Source organism: Diaphorina citri, unplaced genomic scaffold (assembly GCF_000475195.1).
Source record: "Diaphorina citri unplaced genomic scaffold, Diaci psyllid genome assembly version 1.1 scaffold280, whole genome shotgun sequence".
Lineage (NCBI taxonomy): Eukaryota > Metazoa > Arthropoda > Insecta > Hemiptera > Psyllidae > Diaphorina > Diaphorina citri.
In genome coordinates, this window is record NW_007377716.1 from 207,422 (window position 1) to 224,009 (window position 16,588).

The window sequence follows — 16,588 nt, forward strand, 5'->3', positions numbered from 1 at the left end:
AGCGGATAAAGTTAGAAAGGGAAAGAGGGAGGGAGAGAAAGAAAGAGGGAGAGAGAGAGAGGGAGGGAAAGAGTGAGAGAGAAACGTATATTATAAGAAGGAAATACGAAATTAGCATAAGCAAAAATCAATGCTACAACACTTATCAGCACTCTCTTTCTCTCTCTCACACTCTTTCTCTCTCACTCTTTCTCTCTCCGACTCTTTCTCTCTCTCACTCTTTCTCTCTCCCACTCTTTCTCTCTCCCACTCTTTCTCTCTCTCACTCTTTCTCTCTCCCACTCTTTCTCTCCCTCCCTCTCTTTCTCTCTCTCACTCTTTCTCTCTCCCACTCTTTCTCTCTAGACTTAAATTTCTGTCAATGCTGGGCATCGAACTGGGAACCCTGCAAAAATATATATGTAATAATATCATACTTACTTACCTATTAATTAGGTAGGTACCAACAAGAGGATTTGTAGAAGTCGCACATGTCTGGTAGCAAAATGATCAATCACAAACATCATGATTGGAAATATGGAAATGGTCTAGCTAGAGTCTCGATTCAAGAACAATAACAGCAGTCCTTTGCAAGGGGGCCTTTTTTCTGAGGGCCACCTACTAAGGGTTCCTTCCTATGCTGAGGGCTTCTTTTTTAGCTAATGGCTCCTAATCCTCCTCTTCTCCTCCACCTCTGTAATAAGCGACATGTTCCTTCTTGGACACCCTCAGGGTTTGACTCCCCCTTAAAATATGGCCCTGGTTGGTGGGAAATGATGAACAAAGGAAGGACTAGGAATGTGGGGTGGAAAGACGGACACAAAAAGCACCACACACGTTTTTAGATTAGTTTTACTTTTGTGGAAAATTTAAAACAAAACATTTGGGTAAAATACTTTAAAAACTGCTATAAACTGAAGGAACCCAAGATTGAAATGGGCCAGCCTAAACTATAGTTGGTAAGTAGTGCGTCCAACTCGTCCAAGTATCCGAAAGAACAAACAAAAACGAATACGAACAAAAATCGAAAATAAACGGTCGAAATCTATGAATTTGAATTTGAATGAAGAAAAAAAAATCCTTTTCTCTTTATCATTTTGATATACTGATTCATGGCTATGTTCACAAAGAAGATCAAAATGTTTCATATGAATGAAGTTTGTCCTAAATCCTTTTGCACATTGCATACTTAAAATAGTTTCACGGCTTTCATACAAATCCAAGAGTTTTAAATTTTTGATACAATATACAAAAGTAAAAAGTAGAGAACCTTGTTCCAGTCGCTTTGTAAGCACTACATAGTTCGCAGGTTCGATTTCCGCCCTGGACGGATTTAATCTTGAACTTTCGGGACGATAAAACCTGAGCGGTTACAATTCCTTCTGTCGAACGTCGAACCTCTTGAAAAAAACTCTAGTCCTATTCGGGCAGTATAAATAAAAACTATTATTATCCTTCCCCTTCTGAGTTCTTCTCCTCCTCCTCCTTTTTCTCCTCCTAAATTACTACTCATTCATAGCTGATATTATTTTTTCAAACCAAAATGTTATATTGACCTCAATGTTGACTTCTCTATTTAACCTCAAAACCCGGAAAAATCCAATAAACTACCTCTCCTTCCTTCTCCTCCTCCTTCTTTTCTGCCTCTCCTTCTTCTCCTCCTCTTTCTCTTCCTCTTCCCTCTTCTTTCTCTCTTCTTGTTTCGAGCGGTGACAGGAAATTTCATCATCTTCTTCTTCTTTTTCATCATCATCATCATCTTCTTCTTCTTTTTCATCTTAATTTTTCTTGCTTCTTCTTCTTCTTCTCCTCTTTTTGTTCATCTTTCTTTTCGCCTTCTTGTTCTTTTTTTTCCTCCTCTTCTACTTCTTCTTCCTCTTCTTCTTCTCCTCCTCCTTCTTTTTCTCCTTCGTCTTTTTCCTCCTCTTCTTCTTCTACTTTTTTCTCTCTTCCTCTTGTTCTCCTTTCTTTTCCTTCTTCTTCATCTTATTTTTGCTCTTCTCTAATATTTTCCAGTTTTATCGACTTTTTCCAAATGTTGCAAGGTTTCGTTTGTCTGTATATTATGTACCTACGTTTGTACCTTCTGTTTACATACCATCCTTTTACTCTTTCCTTCTCCTTCTTAATTTTTCTTTTCTTGTTTCTTCTTACTCTTAGAGACAAAGAAGCAGAACAAGAGGGTGGAAGACAAAGCAGAAGCAGAACAAGAGGTGAAAGTCGAAGAAGAAAAAGAAGAAGAAGGAGGAGAAAAAGAAGAAGAGAAGACAAAAGAAAAGGAGAAGAAGTACAGAAAGAAGGAGAAAAGTTAAAATAAGGGAATAATAAAAGAGAGAATACAAAAGAAGAAGAAGAAGGAGAAGAAGAAGAAGAAGAAGAAGAAGGAGGAGAATGAGAAGGCGAAGAAGAAGAAGAAGAAGAATAAGCAGAAAATGAAGAAGAAGGAGGAGGAGGTGATGAAGAAGGAGGAGGAAGAAGTCGACGGCGACAAAGAAGAAGAAGGAAGAGGAGAAGCAGAAGGGGAAGAAGAAGAAGAGGAATAATAATAAGCATAAAATGAAGAAGAAGGAAGAGGAGAAGAAGAAGGGGAAGCAGAAAAATAAGAAGGGAGGAGGAGGAGGAGGAAGAGGAGAAGGAATGCAACGTTAATGGAATAATACGAATTGAGCAACGTATCTACCTGTGCCTAGCTACACCAATACACTATACAGTGATAGGCTCCATGCTCATCATTGTATTGGTGTTGGGTACGGGGACACTATCATCCTCCTCCTGTTTGTCTCTCTTTTCTCCTTCCTTTCCTTCTGTATTCTGCTGTTTTATCGAGTTTTTACTTTCTATTTGTCTGTATGAACCTTCTGTTTACATACCCATCTACATTTTACTCTTTCCTCTTCTCCCTCTTTTCTTCTCTCTCTCTCCTCCTCCTCTTTATTCTCTTTATCTCTCTCTCTGTATTTCTTTCCATCTCTTTCACCTGGCTTTGTGTACTGTCGGTCTGACGTACTTTTTTGCTGTCTCTCTCTCTCTCTCCCCCTTCCTCTAGATTTAACTATTTTATCCATAACAACATTTCTGGTCTCTCTCCCTCTCTCTCTTACCTATGTGTTTCATGTATCTCTTTCTTTCTCCCCAGTGTATCTCTCTTTCGGTCTCCAACTATTTTTTTGCTATCCTTTTTCTCTCCCTTCCTCTAGATTTAACTATTTTGTCCATAACAACATTTCTGGTCTCTCTCCCTCTCCCTCTCTCTCTCTTTCTCTTACCTATGTGTTTCATGTATCTCTTTCTTTCTCCCCAGTGTATCTCTCTTTCGGTCTCCAACTATTTTTTTGCTATCCTTTTTCTTCCTCTCTTTCTCCCTTCCCTCCTCTTTGGAGTTCTCTCTCTCTCTCTCTCTCTCTCATCTAATACAAAACAAGCTGGGCCCGTCCCTCCGGGAATTTTTTAGCCCGTAGTTTCGATCGTGATTAAAGAAAATCAGTACCTATGTACCTACCTAATTTGTTTATTATTCAGTTTATTATTATTCTTGATTTGATTTTTCGATTTTACTTTCATGTAATGATTTAAAATCAAGACTAGAGCCCAACTTTTATTCCCAATATAAGGTTTAAGTCACCCATCCATTTATTGGCCTTGCTCGGCGTAGCTTAACATAGGTGACGCTAAAACCGGTCTTAAATGATCGACTGAAGTGTTATCTAAAACTTTCTCGCTTTGAGTTCATAGGTCGTCGCGACAAATTTCAAGATCAGAGACTACGCACTACAAAAAGTTGCTTGTCTACGCTTCTAATGTACAACGGGTCTAAAGGAATGAAAATGGAAATTCTCCTGAAATTTTAGCTCTTGACTATACGTTAACCATGTTATGTTTTATGTAAACTATGTATTTATGTCAATGTAATGTTCTATGTACTTTCTATGTATGTTCTATGTATACGTTCTATGTATGCAGGGGACATGGCGTGAACTAATTAACTTGCCGGAAAATTTATCAAATCACGGGAAAAACGTTTTGCCTAACTAAATTTTATTCGGGATAGGGGAGCGGTACCACGTGTGTGACACTAATCCTAATGTAGGCCCCACATTTTAAAGAATTTCCTAGTTAAAATTCTACAATAGACAGGACGAAATTACGCAGACGTTCACCAGTGAAGGGTTAAATAGATTGGAAGATGTGTTATCTCTGGCCGGGTGGGTATCACACTGCATTCGTACGCCGGAGGTTCCAGGTTTGATTCCTGGTGGGGTCGAAGTTTTTTTTTTTTTTTTGCTCTGTGCTCGGGGAGCACTCAGCCTCGTGAGGCGTTACCAGTGGTTACATATTGAATTAATGAGAAATACCTAATAGTAAAGGAGGCACTTAGTAATGCTGTGATACCCACTCCCATTAATATTTGTACAAAATTTAAAATTTCATTCGTGGATGTGAAGCATATCGTATCAGATGCCTTAAGGTCAGACTTTTTAACAAGGGATAAATCAGACTTAGCTTAATCTTTTGTAATTTAAGTCTCCTAGAAAAGTAGGAGTAGGTACTTTGAGAAGATTTTTACAGCAAAATAATGAGTGTAGGGAATAGTACCGTTACTTCACTTAATTTACAAAGTCACCAAGTCTTCGATGATTTAAACAAGTAGTTTAAAAAATGACATTCTCATAGTTATTTTATGCACTCACTTCTAACATACACTAAACATCTTATCATTTAATTTTTTACTTTCTATTTATAATTGATACGTACAAAACAAATAAAAAAAGGTTCTTATGCGCAATGATTACATAATTTTTCAAGAGATTAGTTAAATGCTTTGGGAGAGTCTGTGGCCAACTGACAAGTTTTTCCAAGAGCATTGGCTGACCGAAGCAGCTGTCCTAGTCTGACCTTGAGATTTTCCAATACGATAGACTTTGAAAAAATTATCCACAAATGTCTAGGTAATTATACTACGCACCTCACCAATAATGATATGATATAAAAATATAATATGAAATACAGTCTAAGTATCCTCTATAATTCGTACAAAACGCTTAGTACCTGGAGATAGGTTCCAGTAAATATTGAGGTTCCACTTCAATAATAGGTAAACTAATTAAACAAAATATCGAGGGTCAACTTAAATAAATAATTCAATCTTTAAACTTAGTTCTTAATAGAATTATTGAAGAATTATTATACGAACTCGTATTATAGATATTGTCCTTCAAAAATTCAATATTTTGCCTTAATTACACTTCTTCTTCTTCGCCTTTTCCCATGTTCAGATGAGGTCGGCGTTTGTCGTCGGCCTCTCAATCAGCTTAAGAGTGATCGCTTTGAGGCCAACTGGTTTTGGCTAAACAAACATTTCCGAGTGGGATGCCCTTCGCACTCAACCTTCGCTATTGATATAGCGTGAGGAAATTTGGGCTAGTCTTCTCCCTGTTTAATGGTCCCCTAGCTAGACGCTGATCTACTCTCTGTTTATAGTCCCTCAGCCACACTTTATAGTCCCTCAGCCAGTCTCTTTTATTTAATGAAAATTAATGACTCTTTTATTTAATGAAACAACTTAATAATTAAATTATTATGATTTTTTCCCTTTTTTTTAGGGGGACGGCAAGCCTAGTGTGATACCCACTCGGCCACGGAGGTTGCTTGTATCTACATAATATTAAAATGTGATGATTATCATAATAGAAATTACAATAAAGGTCAAGTTCGCTTTTCTTCTTCTAGGTCTTCAAGTATTTGACAATACAATTTGATCTCCGCCTTGATAGAATAAAATGCCGCGGGCGTTTTGTCAGTCTAGTTCAAGTGACTAGATAAATTTATGTAGAGGTACCTAGATAAAAGTGACTAGATAAATTTATGTAGAGGTACCTAGATAAATGTCTCTATACAATAGATAACTACAGTGGCGAATTCTAGAACCTCTAGATAAATAAAATTTATTATTAATTCAGGTGTAGCTCTCAGGCCTACCTGCTAGTGAGTGGCTTGCCATAGTCAGGCGGGGAAATTTTAAACAGGGAGGAAGCCTGAAATTTCCCTTGTCAAATAAATAGCGAAGGTTGAGTGCGATATCCACTCGTAAATTTTTTGTAGCCAAAACCAAATGTCAGCCCAAAAGCGATCATCTAAGGACTGATTGAGAGGCTGACGAAACACGCCGACCCCGACAGAACACGGGAAAAGGTAAAGAAGGAGAAGAAGAAGAAGGAGGAGGAGAAGAAGAAGAAGAAGAAGAAGAAGAAGAAGAAGAAGAAGGAGCAGAAGGAGAAGAAGAAGAAGAATGAGGAGAAGGAGAAGAAGAAGGAGGAGAAGAAGGAGGAGAAGAAGAACAAGAAGGAGAAGAAAAAGGAGAAGAAGGAGAAGGAGAAGAAGAAGAAGAAGGAGAAGAAAAGGAAGAAGAAGAAGAAGAAGAAGAAGAAGAAGAAGAAGAAGAAGAAGAAGAAGAAGAAGAAGACTCACCGGAATCCCGCTAGTTCATCCCGAGGCATGGCCAAGCTTGTGGAAAAGGCATGGCCGAACTTGTATTTTTATCAAACTAAAAACATAAACGAAACTCAATATTAGGCGAGCGAGGAAAAGTTTTCTCTCCCGCAGACTCTGCTTTCTGTGTATTTCTTATGGAGATTTTAGCGATGAAAAATTGATCATACCTATCTCAGGATCGGTTTAGATTTTCGCAAAATCCTTTCTTATTGCACATCTAGACCATAAAAGGAATATTCCTACCAAATTTCAGCTTTGTAGGTGTTGTGGTTCTCGAGATAGAGCGATCAGTGTGTGAACTATGAAATGTGAACTATGAATGGATCTCGTTTTTATAATATAAGACTAGCTGAATTCCGTCGCTTCGCTCCGGAATCCCGCTAGTTCATCCCGAGGCATGGCCTAACTTGTAGAAAAGGCATGGCCGAACTTGTAGAAAATAATAAAAAATACGGTCGCGCTGCGCGCTCCCTATTAGCTGCATAGTTGTCAAACTAAAAACATAAACGAAACTCAAATATTAGGGGAGCGAGGAAAAGTTTTCTCTCCCGCAGTCTCTGTACTCTGTGTATTTCTTATGGAGATTTTAGCGATGAAAAATTGATCATACCTATCTCAGGATCGGTTTAGATTTTCGCAAAATCCTTTCTTATTGCACACCTAGACCATAAAAGGAATATTCCTACCAAATTTCAGCTTTCTAGGTGTTGTGGTTCTCGAGATAGAGCGATCAGTGTGTGAACTATGAAATGTGAAACGTGAACTGTGAACTGTGAATGGATCTCGTTCTTATAATATAAGAAAATTTGTGAAATATTTGCAAAACAAATTTACAAAGAACCAAGTTTTCAAGTGATTTTAAGATTTCATTTGTGTGTCGTTCGAACTTTTTTCGCGAAAAAAAGGACCAAAATTAACAATCACTCATAATAATCTATCAATCCCCGTATAAAATAATTCAGTGCTTCAATTCAAAACTTGTTTATTGAATATTTCGGTGTTTTTTCAACTATAAATACGATTAAAGAGCCTTCAAAATAAATGATAAAAATAAAATTAAATTAAAAAAACAGTTCTTTAAGTTCTTTTGCTGAAAATGGTGTGATTGTTTTACATATTTTCATACAACCGAAGCGCCCGGCGCCCCTCCCGGCAGTACGCTAGGCCAGGTCCCACATAACCGCCGATTTTGCCGCAATGTCTTCATTCCTTGTCGTTTGTCTGGTGGTGGGTGTAGCCCAATGGGGCTATGTCGCCACCCAAGGAGATGACTGCCGCTGGACCGGCTGCGAGCAGAACGATTGGGCGACCAAAGGTGAGTGCTCCCCTAATAAGGGCCACTCACGCTACTCTCTAATGGTGCGTTTTCACTCACTCGGCGTTTGCCGATCGGCTCCAATTAAACAAATGGAAACAGATTACAATTACAATCATGCTGATTGAGTGGAAACCCATCACAATAGTCTGAGGTCTGACAGACCTAGTTTGTAAAAAATGTAATGTAATGTAAATGCAGTTTCTTTGTGTTATTATATCACAACTTTGGTGCTCACTGCAGCATTGTAGGATTTTCCCAATATCTCAATAATCCTAAAATCCAATGTTTACCTACCATGTTTGCACCGGTCGCAATGCGCATTTATATGTCATAGCTACTCATTTTCCTCACGAGGCTGAGTGGGCCCCGCAACAGCCAGTCACGGAATCAATCATTTGCATGATACTTGACCGCGCCGGGAATCGAACCCGGGTCTCCCGCGTGCAAGGCAAGTGCAGTGACCACTACGCCATGGGAGCTGACTATTAGGTATACTCTTAGAGACAAAGAAGCAGAACAAGAGGTGGAAGACAAAGCAGAAGCAGAATAAGAGTTGGAAGTCGAAGAAGAAGGAGGAGAAAAAGAAGAAGAGAAGACAAAAGAAAAGGAGAAGAAGTGCAGAAAGAAGGAGAAAAGTTGAAATAAGGGAAAAATAAAACAGAGAATATACAAAAGAAGAAGGAGAGGAAGAAGAAGGAGGAGGAGAAGGAGAGGAAGAAGAAGAGGAAGCAGGAAAAGAAGAAGGAGAAGGAGAGGAAGAAGAAGGAGGAGGAGAGGAAGAAGAAGAGGAATAATAATAAGCATAAAATGAAGAAAGAGAAGGAGGAGGAAGAAGTCGACGGCGACAAAGAAGAAGAAGGAAGAGGAGGAGGAGGAGGAAGAGAAGAAATGCAACGTTAATGGAATAATACGAATTGAGCAACGTTGGAAAAAAATAATATTATAAAGGTTAAGGACAAAAGAAAAGAAAAATTGAATTGATTTAAATATTTTAAATGAGTGTTATGGCGTAAGGTCCGTTTACACCTCAGTCGGCCGGAGTCTATCGATATCGACTAAAAAGTAGGTAGGGCGCCAGCCTAGTACCAACTAAGCTAACTAGGCTGGCTGTTTATAGCAGAAGATCCAATTTCCGATACGATGAAGCTTAAGGTCCGTTCACACTACAGTCGGCCGGAGTCTATCGATTACGATTAAAAAGTAGGTAGGGCGCCAGCCTAGTACCAACTAAGCTAACTAGGCTGGCTGTTTATAGCAGAAGATCCAATTTCCGATACGATGAATTTTGTTTTGCACATTGCATACCTAAAATAATTTCACGGCATTCATACAAATCGAATTTTTCAAAGTCTCAGTAAACTTTTTGGTAATGCCAGCCTAGTTAGCTTAGTTGGTAGTGCGTCTGCCTTGTAAGCGCTAGGCCGCGGGTTCGTTTCCCCTCCGGGGCGGATTTTATCCTGATGGGATAATGTTCGTTCTCGGAACGGCTGGCTTTCTCCTATCCTGTCTTCCTTCTCTTGATTTCGGGACGATAGGACCATAGCAGTTATAGTTCCCTCTGTCAAACCTCTTAAAAAAAAAAGAATTCTGTGTGTATGTGTTATCGATCGACCTCTAACCATCTCTTTCTTTCTAAGAGGACTCTTTTATCATTTCTGATGAGGTCACCAAAGATAAGAAGAAAGAGAGAGAGAGAGAGAGAGAGAGAGAGAGAGAGAAATCAGCCTGAAGGTATTTGATATAAATCTCTCATAATAATAAAATAATTCTGTGTGGATGTGTTATTGATCGACCTCTAACCATCTCTTTCTTTCTAAGAGGACTCTTATCATTTCTGATGAGGTTACCAAAGATAAGAAGAAAGAGAGAGAGAGAGAGAGAGAGAGAGAGAGAGAGAGAGAGAAAAATAGAGAGAGAGAGAGAGAGAAAGATCAGCCTGAAGGTATTTGATATAAATCTCTCCCTCCCTCTCTGTCTGGCTCTCTCCCGCTCCCTCTTTCTTTCTCTCTCTCTCCTCTCTCTCTCTCTCTCTCTCTCTCTCGCTCCTCTCTCTCTCCTCTCTCTCTATCTCGATTTATCTTTCCATTAGGTTTGTAACAACTCTATTTTCCATTACATTGACCCTCGAGATAGTAAAGATATTTTATTTTTATTATTATTTCCAAGAATTCCAAGATAGGTACACATTGGACCTTTGACACAAGAACGGAAAAAGAAGGAGAAAGAGAGGCCGAAATGTAAGGAGAGAAAGGTAAAGAGAAGGAAGAGGAAGACGAAGAAAAAAAGGAATGAGGAGGAGGAGAAGGAGAAGAGAAGAAGACGATGAAGAAGTGAAAAACCCAATGTCAATATCAAAAAGTTTATTGCATTTTATTATTATCATTATTTTTTTATTACTTTTTTGTCAGCTTTTTCTTTTCCTCCTCCTCCTTCTTCTTCTTCTTCTCCTCCTCCTCCTCCTTCTCTTTCTTTCTTCTCTTCTTCCTTATTTTTTTTGCATCTTCTTCTTCGTCTTCTTCTTTTCAAACACTTCTAAAAGTTCTGAGCTCTTGAAAAATTAATCGCTTGGGGTATAGACAAGTTTGATTTGCTGCGGCGCTAAGGACAATTTAGTTGCGGCAAAAATTGCGGTAAACTGCAACAGCGGAAAAAAGAATAGAAAATAATGTACCTTGATTATCCTGCCGGAATAGGACTGAAAAGTCCCTTTACCCCAGCAGTCTAAAATTATGAGGGTGTTTCGTTGAGTGTTATGTCTTGTAAGTTGTAAGGAAATTAAAGAGAAAGATCATCAAGGAAGATAGAGAAGAAGAAATAAGAGAAAGAGGAAGACAAGAACAGTAATTTAGGACGAGTAAGACAAGCTGGGCCCGTCCCTCCGGGAATTTTTAGCCCGTAGTTTATTCGATCGTGGTTAAAGAAAATCAGTACCTAAAAGTACCTATGTACCTACCTAATTTGTTTAATATTCAGTTTATTATTATTATTGATTTGATTTTTTGATTTTACTTTCATGTTATGACGAAAGAAAAGAGAATCATACAAAATTAGGTAGGTAGGTACCTAAGTAGGACAGCAGGTGATACCTACATATCCATTTACGTTGTATATTCTCATGTTTACATGTTTCACAAATCCCTTTTAAACTTTACAAGTTCTTTATACTAAAAGAGAATCATACAAAATTAGGTAGGTAGGTACCTAAGTAGGAAAGCAGGTGATACCTACATATCCATTTACGTTGTATAGGTATTCTCATGTTTACATGTTTCACAAATCCCTTTTAAACTTTACAAGTTCTTTATACCTACTTATTTAGATAGGTACATAATAAAACAGTAACTTTGTTACTAAGTCACTCACTAAGTCAGTTAGAAGTTCTGGATTACTTAATACTTCTTGCTGTCTTACTTAAGTACCTTTTTAATAATTTAACGTTCTCCTAAAGTCTTAGTGAGTACTTATTAACTGTATGTACATACATACTTACTCCTACGTACGTACTTACTTGGTATTAATTCTGTACGCTTTATTAAAGGACGATATTTTTTCTTATTTTAAAATTATTACCTATTTTGTAAGAGGTTTGATAGAGGGAATTTGTAACTGCCAAGACGAAAGACGAGACGTCCCGAAAGCGAAGAGAGAAGGAAGACAGGATCGGAGAAAGCCAGCCGTTCCGAGAAGAAACCCGAATCCACCCGGGAATCGAACCCACGACCTAGCGATTACAAGGCAAACGAGCAACCCTCCAAGCTATCTAGACTAGTTAAACGAACGAGTTTTTTTTATTTTATTATTATTATTTTTTTTTTATTTAAGAGGTTTGACAGAGGGAACTGTAAAACTGCTGTGGTCTTATCGTCCCGAAGAGAGAAGGAAGACAGAATAAGAGAAAGCCAGCCGTTCCGGGAACGAACATTATCCCATCAGGATAAAATCCGCCCCGGGCAGGAATCGAACCCGCGGCCTAGCGCTTACAAGGCAGACATTACGAAAAAGTTTACTGAGACTTTGATAAATCCGATTTGTATGAATGCCGTGAAATTATTTTAGGTATGCAATGTGCAAAACAAATTTCATCGTATCGGAAATTGGATCTTCTGCTATAAACAGCCAGCCTAGTTAGCTTAGTTGGTATCTATTGCGTCTGCCTTGTAAGCGCTAGGCCGCGGGTTCGATTCCCACCGGGGCGGATTTTATCCTGATGGTATAATGTTCGTTCTCGGAACGGCTGGCTTTCTCCTATCCTGTCTTCCTTCTCTCTTCGATTTCGGGACGATAAGACCATAGCAGTTACAGTTCCCTCTGTCAAACCTCTTAAAAAAAAAAAAACCTACGTCAATAGTTTGAAGAGACGCCCGGCATAAATCAACACGGAACAGAGTTTTGATGTTTTACAATAATAATAATACCTACTTCTGCTATAAACTTCCTGTATTATGTTATTGAACCCATAAAATAACCCTAGTCCCTGTTTAGACTGCTGGGGTAAAGGGACTTTTCAGTCTCATTCGAGCAGGATAAACAAGGTATATATTCTATTCTATTCTACGTATATTCCATATTTTTTTTTTTCTCTTTGCTACCTTCAATCGTGTTTTTCTCCTCTTCCACTGTGCTTTGTGTGTTCTGATACGCTATGTCTATGGCATTTGACACAGCCGCGACGCGTGTGCATTTCTCTTTATATTTCCCCAGAGGTTCTCTAGAAACCCTTTTGTACGAGGAGATAGTCCTGTCCTGTTTCAGGTTCTTTTATTATTTTATTTATCCACCTCCTCGTCTTTTTCTTCCTTCTCTTCCTCTTCTTCTTCTTCTTCCTCTTTTTCTTCTTCTTCTTCCTCTTCTCCTTCTTCTTCCTCCTCCTCTTCTCCTTCTTCCTTCTCTTCGTCTTTTTCTTCTTCCTCCTCTTCTTCTTCTTCTTCTTCTTCTTCCTCTTCCTCTTCTTCCTTCTCCTCTTCTCCTTCCTCTTCTCCTTCCTCTTCCTCTTCTCGTTCTTCTTCTTCCCTCTCCTCTTCTCCTTCTTCTTCCTCCCCCTTTTCTCGTTCTTCTTCTTCCTCCTCCTCCTCCTTCTTCTTCGTCTTTTTTTTTTGCTCTCTAGAATATTTTTTTCTGGCTTTCCAAGGTTTTTGTGCCTCGTTTCGTAGGTTCTACACGTTTCGCTGTTTTCCTACCCATGTTCCTTTTGGTTGTCAGCTGGGGATTGTCTGTTTGTCTTTATTGTATTAGGTAGGTCTTTCAGTTTATTTGACTATATGGCTTTGAGCTTTTGTCAGCCTTTTCTCTCTCTCTCATTGTCTTTTCTTGTTTTTCTAATATTCACTCTTTCTTCTTATGTTTTTCTGTCCCTCTCATTGATGTATCTATCATTCTCTCTCTCTCTCCCTCCTCCCTCTTCCTGTCTATCTGTCTCTCCATCCCTTCACCTATCCATCTCATTCCCTCTATGTGTCTCTTATCTCCTATTTCTTTAGTATCTTCCTTTAATCCCATATCTCCCTCCATCTGCTTCTCTCTCTCTCTCTCCCTTCTCCCTCTTCCTGTCTATCTGTCTCTCCATCCCTTTACCTATCCATCTCATTCCCTCTATGTGTCTCTTATCTCCTATTTCTTTAGTATCTTCCTTTAATCCCATATCTCCCTCCATCTGCTTCTTCTTTCATCCTAAATTCCTCAACTAGTCTCTCCTGATTTATTCCAATTCTTTTCAATTCGTCTCTTTATCTCTCTCTCTCTCTCCCTCCCTCCCCCTCTCTCTCTTTCTCCCTATTTATTTCTGTCTTTCTCTCTCTCGCCTTATCTTTGAGTTCTCTCTCTCACTCGCCTTATCTTTGAGTTCTCTCTCTCTCTCTGCCTCAAACGGAACATTACTGTTTTCGAAAAGCCATAAAGTTCTCTCTGTTTTATTCGTTTCTCTTGCTCTTTCTCCCTCCCTCCCACTATATATATACCTCTCTCTTTCTCTCTCCCTCCCACTCTCTAAACCGTTCTCCATCTCTCCCTTCTTCTCTTTATTCCTCCGTCTATCTCTACCTCTATCTATCTATGTAATATTTAGATCTATCTATCTCTGTTTATCTATACCACACTCTAGGTTCTCATGATTTTATTACTTTTGCAGTGTCCTCTTTTGTCTTGGTCGTGGGAAGGCATTTATCTGATAACCAGAAAGGCGTGGGTTCGAATTAGCGTTGCCAACTTTTTTTTCGGCATACCTATACGGATTTCCCGATTTTTACCCGGAACAAAGGCATCCATAGGCCTAGAGATCCAGATTTATGAATCATGCTGCGTGCACCTGTACGCTGTACAGTGTACGTTATAGGTACATTCGTACTAGTACGTTACTATACCTACACTACACTACCTACTTGACTCGCGGGTTTTTGTGTTTTTCGTACGTACTTACCTGTCCCTCTATCTATCTAATATTTAGATCTATCTATCTCTGTTTATCTATACCACACTCTAGTTTCCCATTATTTTATTACTTTTGCAGTGTCCTCTTTTGTCTTGGTCGTGGGAAGGCATTTATCTGATAACCAGAAAGGCGTGGGTTCGAATACTAATGGAAGCATGTTTTTTTATAACCATTTGTAAATCCCAAGGTTTCACATTTTTTTTTTCTTTTACTTGACACCTTACCTACTTACCTGCCCCGGTGGTGTAGAGGTTAAGATCCTCGCCTGGTTAACAGGAGGGCGTGGGTTCAATCCCGTCCGAGACACGAAATTTTATCCTCAACATTGAGAATTCGACCACAATAATGATAGCACAGTAACCTATCGCTTAATTTAAATAATGAAAGATTACTAGTCAATCAGTATAATGAAGCATTGTTTTTGTTAATGAAACTTTGGTATTAGTGCTTGCTATGTACTTGCTCTAGTTAGGTTATATGACTGTAACATACGTAATTGTGTTGTTACTTACCTACTTATTACGCTAATTTTAGCTATAGCTTATCGTTCTGTGATAATTACTTTAGGAGTAGGTACACGGAACAGTATTACAAGGAGCAGAAATAATAGTAATTAGCTATGTGATACATGTAGTAATTATGTAGTTATGTGATGAACATTATTTACCTAACTTGGTGACTCTGTTCTTTGTTACAAACACAAAGTTTCAATTGTCTTTCCATTCCCTCCCAAAGTCTAGCTACTGTTTCATTTCTTGTGTTCCTCTCTTCTTATGCACTTTCCCCAGCTCTAGAACTGTTTCATTTCTTGTGTTCTAATTCCAAACCTTCTCCATTTTGTTTCAGCGAACATTATTTACCTAACTTGGTGACTCTGTTCTTTGTTACAAACACAAAGTTTCAATTGTCTTTCCATTCCCTCCCTTAATGCACTTCCCCAGCTCTAGAACTGTTTCATTTCTTGTGTTCTAATTCCAAACCTTCTCCATTTTGTTTCAGCGATGCCACTCCTCTCCTACCACCCCAGTCACAGCGCCGCCCCTCCGTCACCATTTCCACGCCCACCAGTAACACCACCCCGCAGGCGAACCTCCTGGGCCTGGCCTCTGACAATAAACCTCTCAACGCCTCTCACAGCAATAGCAAGCCCTACGAACCCCTCGCAGATCTGGACAATAAGTCGCTCAGCACCGCCAAACCCTATGAAACCCTCACTGACCTTGACAATAAGCCCAACACGACCGCCCCCAACCACACGTTCCAAACCACCTCCTTCAGTAACGCCCTCAACAGCAAGCCAGCCAGTGTGCCGCTCGCTGCCAAAACCCCCAAGCTATTCCCGCAGCTCAGCACCACCGGGAGTAGTGGAGACGACAAAACCCCCAACGGCCTTACCAACCCCAGCGTTGCCACGTCGAACGGCCCGCCAAGTCGAGCTCACAACACCGCCTTCCCCTCTCACACCGGCGGAGACGGGGAGTCTTCGAATACAGGTCAAACGTGCAGCGCCGGGAGCGGGGCGAGCGGGGGCGGTAGCAGCGCGGTGAGAGGGGAAAGCAGTAAAGGTGGAGAATCGATGAACGCGCGCGGAGGGGAGGGCGCCCCCACCACGTCCTCGGCGAGCCAGCAGCACAGCGAGTTAGTTCGCGCCGAGACACTCGTCAGTACAGATAGTGCGAGCAATACGAGCGGACGTGCGTCGGCCAGTTTTCGAAATAGTTCGCGCTTCGCTCAGGTTTACGCGAGCGGTCCCGTGTCCCAGCGGGCGTCGCGAAGTTCGCTACAATATCAGGTGTCTTGTGAGGATAATTCGGGCTTGGACGACTCTCTGGTGACTGCGTTGGAAGATCAGGATGACATTCTGCTCCTGTGCGAGTACTCTCCCTTGCCGTACGACTCAGGACACAACATGAACTACAAAGGTAAGAATCTACATTAAAACAGAAAACACAAACACAAGAAAATAATATACGTGTACAACATAAACTACAAAGATAACTTACTACAAAGAAATTTGACTCGAGTTATGTTTAGCAATGGATACTTACAAGTAATGGATACTTGCTAAACACAACTTAAGTAAAATAGTATTAACAAAGGATGTCTAAATTAAATAAATTCATTAATAGTGCAAAGGTAACAAAAAGAAATGATAATTCTCAATTAAATATACCCAAATAGAATAAAAGTTGATATTTGAAAGTTATACTTTTTTCTTCCGCAAAAACATCAAAGACAAAAATAAATAATAACGATAAATTGAAATTAAATCAAAATAATAATGTAAATCTACATAGCACAGGTAGGTACATCACTAGTGTTTTATTTATTTTTATTTTATTTTATTATTTTTTGCCCACTTTCCGTAATAAATCATT

The 16,588-nt window shown here is 39.4% G+C and overlaps 1 protein-coding gene across 1 annotated transcript in view; it reads left to right on the forward strand.

The window, feature by feature from the left end:
- Positions 1-16,286, forward strand: part of LOC103507002 (sericin 1-like) — a 38,614-nt gene extending 22,328 nt beyond the window's left edge. The window contains exon 2 of the mRNA XM_026821960.1: positions 15,210-16,286. Within this exon, the coding sequence (XP_026677761.1) occupies positions 15,210-16,149 (940 nt within the window). The 3' untranslated portion in view covers positions 16,150-16,286. The remainder of the gene's footprint in view (positions 1-15,209) is intronic.
- Positions 16,287-16,588: the final 302 nt, after the last annotated feature.